Source organism: Pleurodeles waltl, chromosome 1_2, assembly GCF_031143425.1.
Source record: "Pleurodeles waltl isolate 20211129_DDA chromosome 1_2, aPleWal1.hap1.20221129, whole genome shotgun sequence".
Lineage (NCBI taxonomy): Eukaryota > Metazoa > Chordata > Amphibia > Caudata > Salamandridae > Pleurodeles > Pleurodeles waltl.
Window position 1 is genome coordinate 447,745,514 of NC_090437.1, and position 15,767 is coordinate 447,761,280.

The following is a 15,767-nucleotide window of genomic DNA, read 5'->3' on the forward strand; positions in this document are numbered from 1 at the left end:
TACACCACTGGTGATACTGCACAAACCAAATCTGAAATCGTTTTTTGATGGAGTACTTGAAACCAAGATTGGAAGGTACCCAACTCTGTTAGTGCTCCGAGGCCATACTAATCGTGGAGTGTGCACTAGTCCGATGACTCCAACATAATTTAACATAGATATGTCTCCATATTTTCTCTCCTGGGTATCAGGCTTCCTGGGCAGAGGGAACATTCCATGCTTTGGTGTGAGACCTGCTGTAGAGGTTTCAGCTGGCTACACAGAGTTTATTCTTAAGATGGTTCTGTCTTTCTGTATTATTAAAACAGTTCACTAAGATATAGTTAGGCCCATGTAACAACAGTTTACTTTGTCAAAATGTATAATAATCTACTTCAATAAACATGATCTCAGTAAAACACATTTTAAAATAAAATTGTGTCAGTTTTAGTTATTGAAATGCCCAGATAAAAAGCAGTCACAGCAACGTAAACAAAACAAAACTTAATGTGAAAGTCAAAATTACTAGCCATTAAAATAATTCGACACATCAACATTTTATTTTTACTTGCTTTTAGATGTAAAGCAAGGTCAAATCAATCAGAACATGTCTCTAGTTTAATTAGAAAGGAGGATACATTTATGCTTTAAAATAATAGTTTTAGTGAGAACCATCTTGCATCCTCGAAGAGACACAGATCAGTAGAAATGCTCAGCATTATACTTAGGAGTCGGTGAGTAAAAACATCAGCTGTCTTTGAGTTTAAGCAAAGTTCAAAGCCCTTTCGAACCCCTAAGATGATCTCTTTCCATCACACTCTCAGCAATTCTGAATGTGTCAAAGTCTCAGTCATTTTGTATAGATAAGGGAAACAGCCCGTGTTACTGTTGAAAGCATGTAACGCTTCCAAGACACTTTTCACACTTATATTGGATAAATCAATTTGAGTGGTGAACTCAATGCAGCAAATCTCAAAATATTTTTTAATCTCCCTTGGCAAAAAGTTAGCAAATTGCCAAAACTTGCATTCATTTTACTTATCACATGAAGAATTATCTTTTTGATATTCTTGTGCATCTTCAATTGTTTTATTCCTGGCAAGCTTCTTCAGATATTCCATCACAGTGGTGGTTGAAAAAATACCCTCTAACGGATAGTTTAAGAGTGCGCAAAAGTCCAATTTATTGATAATAGTTGTGTTCGTGAGTTCTAGGAAAGTGCTACACCTCACTTAAAACATCCCTGCCCCCAACTAAAGGACTACATTGTAGAGTGTGGTCCACCATGCTAATTTGACAAGCATGTGGTGGTATTTTCATTTGTTCAAGTGAGAGTCCCTCATAGCTGTTATTGACTGAAGTTATGCTGAGTATGGTGCATGAATGCCACTGTTAGATAAAGAAAGTATTGCTGATGTCAGTCCAAGGCAATGGCCTAGTGAAAAGCATAACAAAATACACGTGGGGGTTCATGAGTTCTAGTTTAGTTTCTTTGAGCCACCTTGAGTTCCTAATTTTCTTTTTGGCAATTACTAAGAACTGTATTTTATTTATGGTAATTGTTGACCACTTTGCTTAACGACGGCATGAGGCATGACAAGGCTTTTAATCTGGTGCTGCAGATCTGCAGGAGTGCTATCAAGAAAAAGCTTTGGCAGTGTTCATAGGTCTGACTTTAAAGGAATATTGTCAGGCAATGTGAATCATTACAAGTAAATACCATGGGAATAGATATGTATTTATGTAGAAGCAAGGAACTGTAGAATATTGGTGAAGGTTAAAAGGTCAGGGGACAGTTCACTGTCAAGCCAGACCTAAAAATCCATGTATGTTAATAACTGCCCTCATACCATCTATGCTACTACCAGAGAAAAACAACATACATTATCTAGTCATTGAGACACTTTAATAGCATTCAAATGTCATTTGTTTGCCCCTGAATTTTCAAGCTTAGGTGGCTGGATAAATAAAGAAAATGATCACAGCTGTGTGGAAGGCATGTACTTTTTTGTGTAAGCACACAACTTCTGCCCAATGAAAACATGTACGCCTGGCTCCCAACATTTGGGCGGAGGCAAAGCCCCACTCTATTGATGCTCATATAATTGTCTGTCGACAGCCGTGCTGTCAAGTCAAATCATAAAAAGTGGAGTATCTCTATAGCCTGATTTGCTGACATGGTAAGGGCCAAAAGAAAAGGATATCTTCTTGCTTTAATGAAATGAAAAAGCCGGTCTGGCAGGGGGAGGCTGAAAAGCAGCGGTACATTACTGCAGATATTTTGCTTTGAGCCATTCGTGATTTGTATTTTTGAAAAATGTTGACTCTAAGCACCATGATGGTGCACAAGTTGAACAATTTTCTACAAATGTAAATGGAATTCAGGGTTCCTCAGTTCAACCCAAAGCATGCTACATTAAACCCGGTCAAATACTCAACAAACCAACAAGATTAAAAAAAAAAAAAAAACTTTAACAGCCTTCAAGCATATTTTGAATCTTCAGTGCATCCATGGTGGAGATGTGTACCTGTAAAATTTTTGGAACAAGTTCACTGCAGAACTCTAGACAGTGTGCTTGGGACTTTCAGCATGTTTGCTATCCCCTAAGTCATGCGGTTTCTTGTTAGTCTAATTGGCAATAGCAAATAAATACTTCCAGCATGTCGACAGAGCATGTGACGTGCATGGGATGAGAAGTGGATGGGGAAAGTTCACTAGCACAAGTTGTAAGCATCCTTTTGGCCGTTGTGTTCCACAATAGCAGTTCACTTGTATTTGGAACAATTTTTACGGGTGTAGGAAGCAAGGAGTGCATCCTCGTTGATATGGAATACAGCACTGAGTGTTACAAATTGAAAATGCTTGGGCATGAAGTTCATAAAGGTAGTAGCAAGAGAGCAGTATTGCGGCTGTCCGGATCGTATACTACCATTTTGAGAGTCAAAGCACCACCAATTTTTGGTTGTTTTAATACCTATTCCTCCTTTTCCCTCATGTAGGCTCAACTCACTCTGTCCAAAGGATCTGAGAGAGCTTCATGTGGTGACTGGAGGCCTCATTCTCCGATGAGGTAATGAGTAGAGCAATGGTAAATAACCAGTGTTTTGTGCCTCATTCCTCTGCCTGTTGGCTCCTTGGTGAAGGCTCTTCCTCAGGCATTAGCACATCCTGCCCCTCACCAGGTCTGTACAAATGTGACTTCGATATTTAAAGGCCAAAGTTACTTGCTGGATTGTGTCTAGAAAGCAGCTTCTGTTGCCTCTAAAATGTATTATGGAACAATTGATGTATGTAAGACCCCAAATGAGCTACCACTTATAATTTGTAGACATTTCTAACCCATATACTCCATGGATGTGAACATAAAATACACTGGTTGTAATTCCTCTTAGCAGCACAATCATGTCAGGGATGACCTTGCTAGTCTTGTCTCTGAAGCAACGCTGCACGTAAAGTAATCACACCTAATTTATAATTGCAGAACAATATTTATAGAAAACGTCACTGAAATATACAGTTCCCATCAACTCTTTCAAAATCATTCTGGGGATCAAGCATGCAAGAGATACCTTTCTAAGAGCTCGTTATGAAATCGAATTTTTGCAGTGTGATGGCTGAATATCTAACAATGCAGAACAAGACTGAACCAGAATGGCCTTTCACGGTGTTCTGGTACAATTACACATCAAATATAAATAAATAGAATAAACAAATGAGATAAATAAAATATCTTTATTAAAAATAAAATGCCAAATAAAATACCGTTATTAATCTTTATTTATTCACAGATTTTTAATTTCGCATAGCATCTCAACTCCAGACCATTTCCGAGTGGACTAATCCAGTTGGGTCCTTTGGTTTCCCTGGCTGCTGACTGAGGTCAGAGTCATTGCATCGGGGTTAGGCCAGTACTCGCTTCAGGCCAGGAATGGCCCCACTCGGATGGGTGCTTTTGTCAGAAAAGTCCTGCATCGTGAATGCCAGCCAGCTTTATTGGATCTTGAGCCTTTGCTGTACAGTGTCCCATCTGAGGCAGTGGGACAATTTGTCCACCACATCAAAGTGGACGGAGAAGAAGTCAATCACTTTCTAGTATGGTAGTGGTGGTTGACTTGCATGTCTGACAAAAGGGCTGGTTGAAAAATATAGTCTTTGGTTATTTATGAAGCTTTTTGTTACATTTTTAGTCCAGGTTGATCCAGGATGCTTGGCTTATGTCCGTATGTTATTTCTTTCTTCCAGTCTTTTGTCTGTATCGCTGTGGATCATTTTGCTCTGTTCCTGTCTGAGTGGTATCGGGTGCCATTTTTAAATCCCATAAAAGCTCATAATTTGAGTGGGGCGACATCTTACAGTATTATTCAGGCTATACGTATATACATTGTAGGCTAATGTTATTTTATTTTCGTAGCACTTATATGAAAAACACAGCTCACAGATATTAATCACACACCATTCTTTAAACTGTAGTCCCATCTTTCTGAGTCAGTTGCAAAATAAAATGACCAAATGATGTGTATAGTTCACGCTACATATTAAACATTGGCAGAAATTGCCCATCAAGTTGATAATGAGGCCTTCAGAAGCGCTACAAAGACAATACAACTTGTGTGTGCACAGCAGCTGTTGGTGACCGCAGTTAAATGTGAGTGAGGCTGAAGCAGTCCTAGAGCTGGGACAATACCACACTGAGCCTCGGACAATCACAGCCACACTGCCACAGCAGAGGATGGCACGATGTATGAATGCAGACACAAGTCCCATTGTTTTATTTTGCTGCCAATAGATTACTGTATTGCTATGGGGTTACATTCTTCACTGTGGCTAACAAGCAGTGTATCTTGGCTATAATGGAACGAAATAACATGACATAATATAGCAGCTACTTTAAAGAAAACCAGTCTAGAAGCAGCTGACCTCAAGCTTTTGCGTTGCTGACCTCAACTCCTTGCAGCGTCGTAGCTATAACTGGTGCTGCAGGTGCAGTGGCACCATGGCCCAGGTGTATGAGGGTTCCACTTGACCCCCCGTTATGGCCCTTATTTACCCCAAAAAATGGGTTGGAACCCATTTTCCTTGCTTGCATGAGGACCCCTAGAGCCCTTGCTGCAACACTGACTCCATGGAAAACTGATCAAGGGTTTTCCTTTTCCTTTTTTTCCCCCGCAATTCTTTATTGAAATGTTTACAGCAGTGCAAAAATAATCAAGAACATTTGCAAAACAGTCCAGGAAGAGAATAAACATAAATTCAAACATTGATAAAGTGACTAGTATTACATTGACAGAAAAAAATACGTATTCACAAGTAACTAAGAAATATACATCCAACAGGAGGTTCCTAAAATATGTCCATATTCACTATGAGTAGAGCAAATGTGTATAATCATCATGACTCTACAAAAAGAACCCCATATATCGTTGAATTGAACCAGATTATCATTCGGTTTATAAATAATGTTCTCAAATTTAGATACTTCAAACATATCCTCAAGCCAAGACTGAAGAATCGGAGTAACCTTGGATCTCCAAAAATGTAAAATGTTTTAAATATAACTGCACTGAAGCTTGAGGAAGTCTTGAGAGTGGTTCTTAAAGTAGACAAGTGATAAGGAATTGAACTGAATGTAGTTTGGTTTGGGTACGAGCATTGTGAAATGCAAACGCCCTGCTACTGCCCAGAATTAGACGATTTGAGTTTTCAGAGAGCATCTATGTTCTGAAGGTTGGTTGTGAGTGTTTAACGCAGAGGAGCGGTGGGGTAGCTGGCAGAGTAATAATATGCCCGGTGTGCCTGCGGAAAGGAGCAAAGAGCAGTGGTTCAAATCACAAACAAGTCAACGAGTGTGTGAATGAATAAATGAAGCGCGTCTGTAGGGAGGGGCCAGTAGGATGCCTATAAGAGTTTGCACAGGAGCAGAACTTGGCCTGCCTGCTCACATACGAAGATAAAAAAGAAAAAAATGTTTTAAATATTAAGGGATATCTGTTGCAGACACTACACGGTGACTGAAATATACAAAATAGTTGGTTTTTGGGGTTGAGTGCGCCCAAGCGCTCGGGACCATGTTGTAATCTCTCTGTGGGCTTCTAACCACGCCTATGTCACGCTCATCACTTTCGTTAGTTCGTGGGTTTGCCTTTTAAAAATCTATTGATTCCATTTGTGAAAGGCATGCATACATCATGCCTTTTCCGGTGTTTAGCTCTTCTCCAGCGCACCGGTAAACTACTGAAAGCATACGAGGCTCTGTGTTTTCAGCTGGTTTCTGGACTGCTTTATCTTTTCATTTCCTGCGCAGCGCGATCTCGCTGGGCAGACGTCGAGCACTTTGCATGACATCGACCCTGTTACATGGATAATTGCACTTTTGCTGTTTATATGGATAATTGCACTTTTGCCGGTAACATGGATAATGGCACTTTTGCCGATAAGTTTCACTGCGAGCAAACTTCTGTTTCCTTTTTTGTGCCTCCTTCATGCTCGTGGCAACCATCAGCTCGCATATGTGAAACTGTTTTACTTTTCATTATTAGTTTATGTGGCAAGAAAAGTCCAGTTAGGAGTTTACAACTCTAATAGCTCTAATGCGAGCAAACGCGAGACCCATTGCATTGCAAATGCTTGTGCTTGCTTGCAATCTAGTTCCCTAAAACATATTAAAACTGCCGTAAATTCTAAAAAAAAGTCAAGCATGGAAAAAGGTCAAGTATGTAGGTATACCCTAGATAAAAAAATAAAAAATGAAAAGGGCTAGGTCGCCCTTTGGTAGTTGAAACTGGACTGTCTTGGAAAGTTTGTGATGGTCCTTTCCTATCCTTTTGTTGTGCACATTGATATAATCTATGTTTGATTACAGTTGAAAATGTGACTTTTTGAATGTTACAACTTTTTATAAGGTGCTGCATACCACACTTCGAATGGATGTTATTATCTTCCACTTTAGTGGTACTCATTTTACCTTTACCCACCCCGGAAAGATAGAAGGCCTTGCCAGGATTTAAACACACCACCTTCATATTATAGCAGATGCTAGCGGCGAGTGTTAAATCACTGAGTTATCTTCATGCTGGTAGATCTTCGTAGATCGCCAGATACAATAATTTGCAAAATGGCCGCCGAATTTCCAGAGAAATAGGAATCAATCAAGATCAACCCGGAGGAATCTGAGAATAGACATGGTTTGCTGTGTGAAGTTTATGTCTTAAATTAACCACACGGGGATTGGATGTCCCGTTCTTCAGCCTGAGGCTGAACGTCGCAGTGTTTGTACACGGTGCAGGTCACGTAATGGACACTACTTTCGCTTACACATTGTAATGCTTCTGTAACTTGTCAAGCTGGGATTGTTACTCGTGTCACAAAAAAAAGAATTTTTTAATTCATTTTTCAATGTTCTTTTATGCACCGTACAATAAAAACTAAGCGTTTTTAAAATAAATTACCTCTTTGCAAGTTAGTTGGGATAAGTGGTCGCTTGTTTTAAAATGAATAGACCGACATGAATGTGCGGCCCACCAACAGCAAATATTGCCCTCCGACAGCAAATATTTGTGATTTTTTTTTATGATGCGTAGGAAGTGGCAAAAACAAGTGCAGCTGTGTTTGGCCAGAATGGACTTCACGAAAAATAACTGGGCGCTTTGTTGTCATGTGCACATGAATTTTAGCCATACAGCACATCGAGTCAGTTGATCAACAATGGTCTTGATGAATCAAAACTACTGCAGGACAGTACAGTCGTAGTAGAAAGTCAGAGCAAAACTGAGATATTACTACATGACCTGACAGAAAATAAGTTTTTTTTAAGACAGCAAAGTGAAGATGTTACACGGTTCTTCTTCACTTCCAAAGAAGCAAATATGGCCACAAAAAGCAAAACACAACAGATCCCAGTCACAAATCCTTGTACTCAGCACCCCTATTTCTATGACAGCATCCAGGCCCTGCACCCTTCTCCTTTACCTCCAAAATAACTTATTGATAGATGATGTCTATAGAGATGTGATATAACCAGTGATGTCGTTGATGATGTCAATTTTAGGGTATCTATGACATCATGATGGCATGGCACATCTAAACAGCTTTTAGGTTTTTTAAGTTATAACATCTATTGAACTGAAGTATATTGGTGAAATTTCTATGTTACTTTAATAATCTGCATTGTTTTAGGCTTAAATAAATATGGTTAATTCCACTTTAACAAAGGTTTGCTGTTAAAGTTTTGGTTTCGTTATAATATACTTTAATAAGAACCCCGGCAGCTTATGATATTTGCTATGGGTATCTGGTATTACATATATAGTGTGACCTTCAGTTCTGCACACTTTCTGTGCTGCAGAAACCTCTGTGCAAGGTTAAGGCATGTGTACTGGCTGTGTGCGCTGGCCGTGCCCTTCATCTATTTCCTATGCTTATTTTCTATGTCCTCAGAATCACTGAACAAGGCACGGTGCAACAATATTGTGTCCAGTTCTCATGCCCGCCACAACTCGAATTAGAAGGCCTTTGGTTGTGTGCACTGGGCACATGGGGTAGGACTTAGCTTTCTGCCACTTAATAAACACAGTCTCTTTACCTCCAGCACACACAGGTCGTGGTCTTTGGCTGTATGGAGTGGGTTCAGGATGTCACCAAGCCCTGATCCGTCCTACAGGAACTGACTGTGCCTTCCGGCCTGTGCCCCTAGGATCTTCTGTGCATGGCCTTGGGTTGTGTATAGTTTGAAGTGGATTCAAGCCATGGCATTTAACTGAAGAAGAACTATTAGTTTCCCTGCCTAACACAGGAGATGAGAAAATTCAATCCAGGTCCAGTAGTATGAAATAATCCATCTGTGAAGCTCAGAGTCAGTGGAATTGGAGGAAGATAGCCTCCTACATAGAAGAAAGTGACAAAGGGAACTAACAAAAGGCAGACGATGTGTGTATACTTTCATGTGACTACCATAGGCAGGAAATGAATGGGGCAGCAGTTGGTACGAGGATGACTGATGGTTGAGTGGTGCACAGGGAAACATAGCTGATAATTCGGGAGCTGAGAGAACAGGCCACACGAGATAAAAGCAGGCTATGGACTGGTGTATGTTGGTGGAAATACAAATATACACCAGGGGTGTCCCCCAGAAATGGAATAAGATCTGAGAGGGGCGGCAAACTCATCGTGGGTTACATGAAAGGCTGTAACAGGAAAGACAGGTTGCCTAAGGGCCTGGGAAAAGTAACATGAGGGCTGCATTGTATATGTATCAGATTGATGCGCTTGAGTGCTGCTGAACTGGGGAAAAACAATACTGGATACATTGAGTGCTGTACACGCTTTTACATATTGATCTACTCAATAAAAATAATTTATTTAAAAAAAAGAATGGCTGATGGTGTGCCCTTGTCGACGCCTGCTTCGGACCATAGAATGTAATGATATTTTGTTTTGCTGCTACAATTACAACGCAGAATATATTTTGAGGTAATTTATCTAAAACATACCCTTTTCACCCAGAATGTCTCGTTGTCTTTGGGAGTTAGCAATTGCTACAGAAGTCAAAGAGACCTTGAGGGTTGTGGGCTAATTCAATCGTTTGCAGGCCTCGCTTTTCTTATGTACCAAGAATATCCACTTTCCTAATTTGAACCTGAAGTGCACTTTTTCGACCGAGTCAGTGAGAGGGAGCGTGGTTCTACAAACAGAAGTACATCCCACTCATGTTCCAGCACACACCGCGTTCAGTCAGTTTGTAAATACAATGAAAAGGAGCTGGCCTGAGAAGGGAGGGCTTCCAGAAAGCAAAGGCAGTTGGTGTAAAACGTCTTAAGTTTTCATTAAGGATTCTGGAAAGTGTTATGCCCTTGATTTGTAAAATAAATAAATCCTGGGGCTTTCGACTTCAAATTGCAAGTATAAACGCTCAAACTCTTTTTGGTGGTTTTTAAACATAACACTGCTTGCTCTCTGCAACCAGCAGTTTTTGGTACATTTGTAGCTTGAAGTCCATCAGCTGGAAACGCCCACTGTACTTCCGATTAATAATGTCAATAACGGAACCACTAAAGGATCAAGGCCCGCTTAGGTGTTTGAAATGCACCTACAGCGTGTAAACATCATAGGCCGAAGCAAGGCTGGGATTCTTGGTGCAGTTCTACAGCAAATATTTGTAAAACATTGACATTGAGTTTACAAATTCATGCTTTTTTAACTTGTTATAGGAAGCTTAACCTCAAGTGCGGCCTATCGTTTTTCCACTCTTTGCAACAGGCACATTCCTTATAGATAGACAACATGAAAGTGTGACAGAGGGCACACTTTCAGTCTGTGTTTTCACCAGGTAGGGCGTTTCTGGTTGAAAAAAGACAGGAAAGGGAGTTTAGACTTGTTCTAAAACTGCAAGTTGAAGGCATGACATCTTTCTTTTGCGACTAAAAGCTATGAGAGGTGTCAGCGTTTGAAAAACAGATTCTTACCCACATTCTCTGTTCTTAAAGTGATTATTCGGCTGGTCAGTGGACCTCAGAAAAGCAGCCACAAGATTAGTGGTCCTCTCTGCACCCACGCTGTGTACACGTGGAGAGTGGTTTGTAGTATCCCATATGAAGGAGAACATATAAAGGTTACACACTACCATGACTAGACTATCGAGGACCAAAACATCCATGCACGGAAAGGACCAGACTATCGAGGACCAAAACATCCTTGATGGACAGGACCTGCCCAGTTATGTCTGGTGGTCCTTAATACGAGTATAGGTGGCAGGATGACTGGAAGGACAAGAAGCCCACATCCTTACCAGTGCCTCAGTACATGAGCCTTCTGATGGACTGGCTTGAGATGCAAATCAACAATGAAGACATATTTTTAATACAAGTATGCATAGAGAGGGCTTAGAGATTTGATCCTCTTAAACCCACATTTTACTTTGTACCTTGAAGGTATATACATCGTCAAGGTGCACATATGAGGAGTTAAGCATAGACACTATGTAGATGCTTTTCTGTCAATATTTTGGTCCTTGATATTCTGTTCACATATTTTTTGACATCAGTATTCCCTCTACGATATTCCAAAAACACACCTGTGAAGTGTCTTGAGAGATCACTCGACTGCAGCAATTATTGCCCTTGTGTCATGGTGCTGCAGTTACCAGGTCTTGAGATTATCACTGCTCTAGAAGAATTAAGCTCGGTGCATTTGATGTACCTGCTATATTTTGCTTGCATGCAGTACGAGTCCGATATATTGGCAAACAAGTTCCTTGTTGGGGATTAATAGTTGGTTAACGTGATTCTTGACATTGACCTTACTGTAACTAATTGGAAGAAAATTGTTGTTTGTTTTCAATGTAGAACAACCCTTTATAATGCTTGGTTTATTTTATGACACCTGACTTATTGCTTTCTTTTTTATACAGCCATCAACACAAATATGACTTCATCTGAGGGACTGGCGAAAAGAAGGAACCGGTTGACTATTTAGGAAGTTCATCGGACAGTTGGCACAGGACCGGTGACAGGGACCTGCAAGAAGACAGTCTAATTTGGATACAAGCCAAATCTCAGGGGTGCCTCGTTTGAAGACATTAAAAATCTGTAAAACAATAAAATGTCAATAGGATTGAAGCAAGTTTTTAACAAGGACAAGACCTTTCGTCCCAAACGCAAATTTGAGCCTGGAACCCAAAGGTTTGAACTTCACAAGCGGGCTCAAGCATCTTTGACGTGTGGTATCGACCTGAAGGCTTCGGTGCAGCTCCCACATGGAGAAGACCTTAATGACTGGGTGGCCGTACATGTGGTCGACTTCTTCAACAGAATCAACCTCATCTATGGAACCATATGTGAATTTTGCACTGAAAGGACCTGCCCAGTGATGTCTGGTGGTCCTAAATACGAGTATAGGTGGCAGGATGACTTGAAATACAAGAAGCCCACAGCCTTGCCGGCGCCTCAGTACATGAGCCTTCTGATGGACTGGATTGAGGTGCAAATCAACAATGAAGACATATTTCCTACAAGCGTTGGTAAGTGACAGAGAGGCTCTGGTCATATTTCCTTTAAGATTGTAATGTATTATGATTGACAACTACTTTCCCTGGTGGACCTAATTTCACAGCTTGTTAGGACCGAAGAGTGGTTTAGGCTACCTCCCAAGCCTCCCTTAAGGTACTGAATTCTCAAAGGCAATTTTCATTATTTTAGGAAAATAATTCAATGTAATAAACTGGATTCTATGCAGTATTCATTTTCACTTTATATTTTCTTAAAAAGAAACATTAAACAAACAACATTTTGGCAATCAAGTTACACAGAAATCCTCAGTAGAAAGACATCAGCAGTGATGAGTCCTCAGTCAGCCATACTAATGCTGCTACCTAGGTGAATATCAAGATTGTTACATACATTATATCCTACTCTTGAATCTCCATGGCATTAACGTTCATTCTGTTTGTGGTGGTGCGAGTAGTGACAGTCAGCTGTCTGCTACAGTTCCTGATGCTTTCACCATCGGTTTTAAATCTTTACAACTTGTTCAGACAACCCTGCTGTCATACAACACCTTATTGGCCACGATGCACCAACTCCTGCCTCCAAATCAGATGTTAATCGTGTACCCTATAATTTAGCGATGTATTTCTTCAATACTACCAGTCCAGGGGCATAAAACATTGTTCCATATTTTGGTATGGTGGTTTCATCCCATAGTCCAATAATGCCAGCTTTGGTGTCCAGTCATCAGTAAATTGACTTACCTCCAATAGCCTAGTCCAAATCCCGCCCCAGACTATTGCTTTCTGAGAACATCCCTATCATGTGTGCAAAAAGGTTCCTTCTCTCATGTCCCTTCAACGTTTCCAGTCTGTACCATCCATGAGGCTAAACCACTTTTCCATGTATTTCTTACCTTCCCCAATCTTTTGGGGTTGAATTTAATTAAGGTCTTTTATATGTTGTACACTAACTAAAGCAAAAACGGTATAGATAGAACTCTATATTCTAACAAGAAACTGTCTTGGATGTCTGTCATGTCACTCTCCTATAGTTAGATGGTGTATGTCAACCCCGGTAGGTATAGCAACAAGAGTCATGTACAGAGAGTTCAGCTCCAAAGGCTTGAAATGGTTAAATCACCTTTGTGTCCCAAATATTGCCAACTTTAGTTATTCATATTATGTCACATTTTTTAAAGCGAGACGGCACCCCAAAGCTCTTGAACATAGCATTATCCAATGATGGGATTCTGCAGAAATTTTGCCCTTCCATCGAATACCTTTAATGATTTAGTGAGTATTCATGCAATCCAGGATGCTTATGGGCAAAGAGAACTGGGAAAACAAATGAAGTGTTGTTGTTTGATAAAACACGTGGCTCTGTCTGAAGAAACCCTCTATGTTTACACTATATTTTATTGCCATAAGGGCCTCTCCCAAATGTAGTGTACATTGGAAACTAGAATTTAATGTGTTTGCAAACATGACCTTTGCACTCCAATCCAAGGGGAATCTCAGTCATGACTGCAGCCTATTACAGGTGCTGAAGAGCTGCAGAAGGGCTTCATCGCTTGCTGATGTCTTCAAAGGGTAAGAGAGAGAGCAGTGAAGAGTTTTCTGGCTAGCATGACTTTTAGGTCTGGGTGACGGCACAGCTGTCGCCAGATCTTTTGTGATCAGCAGAAAAAGAGCTCTAAAAAGTACTAATTATAAATGGGTTTTAGTTCCGTTCACATGTTGATTGTCTTGAGTAAACATTTGATTGCACAGGCATTTGTGCTTCCCCTGAAAAAGAGTCCTTAAATTTCAGTTGTGTCTTGTGGCCAGTTTATGCCCAGTACAGGAGGCCAAGGTGGTTATGATAAGGCAATGATCAAAGGCCAAAGGTCCGATCTGTTCATTATGAAAGTTATGACAAATACTTTAGGTCTGACGTATTTATAGTAAAAAGCATATGTTAACACCTGTATGGATTTAAGGGTGGATTGTTATTATGCTGTGTTAAAGCAGGCAGAAACTGTAGTAGGCAAGGATTTTGGTGGTGGACAATCATTTTAACAAAAACCGTGGATGCACTTTGACAAATATTGTTAATCCCGCTCAGATGAGGTTGTATATTGTTTTACCAGGTCCAATTTTGTACATATTTGTATTTAATCTGTATGCTTGCTGGTTGCCTTATGAGGATGCTTGAACTCTTCACAGAAGGCCTGAGTTTGATTTGTGAGAAGCCAACGATAAAGGCTATGGGCCTGATTGATTCACTGGGACACATTACGTCAGATGCCTTTGTTCAGATCTGTTCATTATAAAAAATCACAACAAAGCAGTAACCTTTACTTACTGTGAAAAGCAAGTGTTAAAGCCAACAGATCTGTTGGATAGTCAATACATTGTATTAAAGCCTGTGGACAGGTATTGTGTTAGAGGGAATTTTACAGGTTACTGAAGGAGGCGCAGCGTCTGATGCTAGACACCCCCTTGTGACAAACCCCAATGGCAGATGATTGATAAACCCTGCCACGATGAGTTGCATAGTATTTCACCAGTTATAATTTTGCACATATATACCGTTTTATAGCTGTGTGCTAGATGGTTTCTATGCGGGAAACCATACTCTCAATTCAGTAAGCCTGTGTTAGTTATGTGACAAGCTAGTGATGGAGGCTAAAGGCCTCATTGCTTCACTGGAAACAGTTAAATAGAGGGCTAAAACGTGTTAACAGACATTTTCTCACATGTAATGTCACAGATTACTATAGTAAACAAGAGTTTGGTTACCCGATCTGACAAACCTTGGGAGTAGAAGATTTACAGAGATTTCTGTAATAGGCAAGGGTTTTCATGTTGGTCACCCAGCGGACAGACCACTGGGGGTTGGTGATTGCACTTTGATAATCCTTGTTAACCCCTCTTAGGAGAGATGATTTCCTAACTCTAATTTTGTACACATTTGCAGTTTTATGACCATATTAGTAATAGTTACCTTATGAGAAAGCTTAAGCACAATACAATAGGCCTGAGTTTTGTTATAGTAACATATATTTTGTTGCATGGAATCTAACTTTTCATTGTAGGCGAGGGTTTTTGAATTGGTTACCTCTCCCACAGAACCTGATGGTAGACAGTGTGCACTGTTAGAAATCTTATTCTTGTACAGTTTTCTCAGCTGGTATTTTGTAAATGTGTGTGTGTATATATATATATATATATATATAAACAGGCTCCACTTCAGAGCCAAAAAGGAGCACTCTCCGGTTTCTCGGTTGCTATATTTCAATTGCATGCCACTTGCATGAAGGAAGCACCCATGAAGGTGCAAGAAAAGTGGCATTAGATGCAGCCCCACTTTTCTTAAATCTGCCCTATTGTATACCATACCAACAGACAGCCGACAGCTGCTATATTTAATTTTATTTTTTATTACAAGCTTGTGCCCCACATTTTTAGGTATCTTGTTTTCTTTTTTCTACTTGTATTCTTTTAATTTATCTTGCATATGCTTGTTAAGCTTGTGTATATGTCTTTTGTTGTAAGTGGGAAAGGTGATAAGTGCAAAAATTAATCTGTAAATGGATATTTGCTTATTTGACTATGACTTGCTGAGTTTCAAAACTCACCAGGTTCTATTGTAAACCACACATATTGGCATTTGCAATGCTTGTTTTTATACTACAACTCAGACTGAGCGTCCTAGCACCCCTGCATCTCCCACCTGAACCATATGTAAAAGACAGAAAATATATTAAATGCCCGCTAAATTGTTCATTGTTTTAATGTATGTAACTCTTTCCCTTCCCATTTGTGGGC

At 40.1% G+C, this 15,767-nt stretch overlaps 1 protein-coding gene across 2 annotated transcripts in view; it reads left to right on the top strand.

Annotated features, from left to right (window-relative positions):
• MOB3B (MOB kinase activator 3B) overlaps nt 1–15,767 on the top strand; it is a 310,214-nt gene that overhangs the window by 89,663 nt on the left and 204,784 nt on the right. For both annotated transcript variants that reach the window (XM_069240685.1, XM_069240694.1), the window contains exon 2: nt 11,382–11,990. In XM_069240685.1, coding sequence (XP_069096786.1) covers nt 11,573–11,990 — 418 coding nt within the window. In that variant the 5' untranslated portion in view covers nt 11,382–11,572. The remainder of the gene's footprint in view (nt 1–11,381; nt 11,991–15,767) is intronic.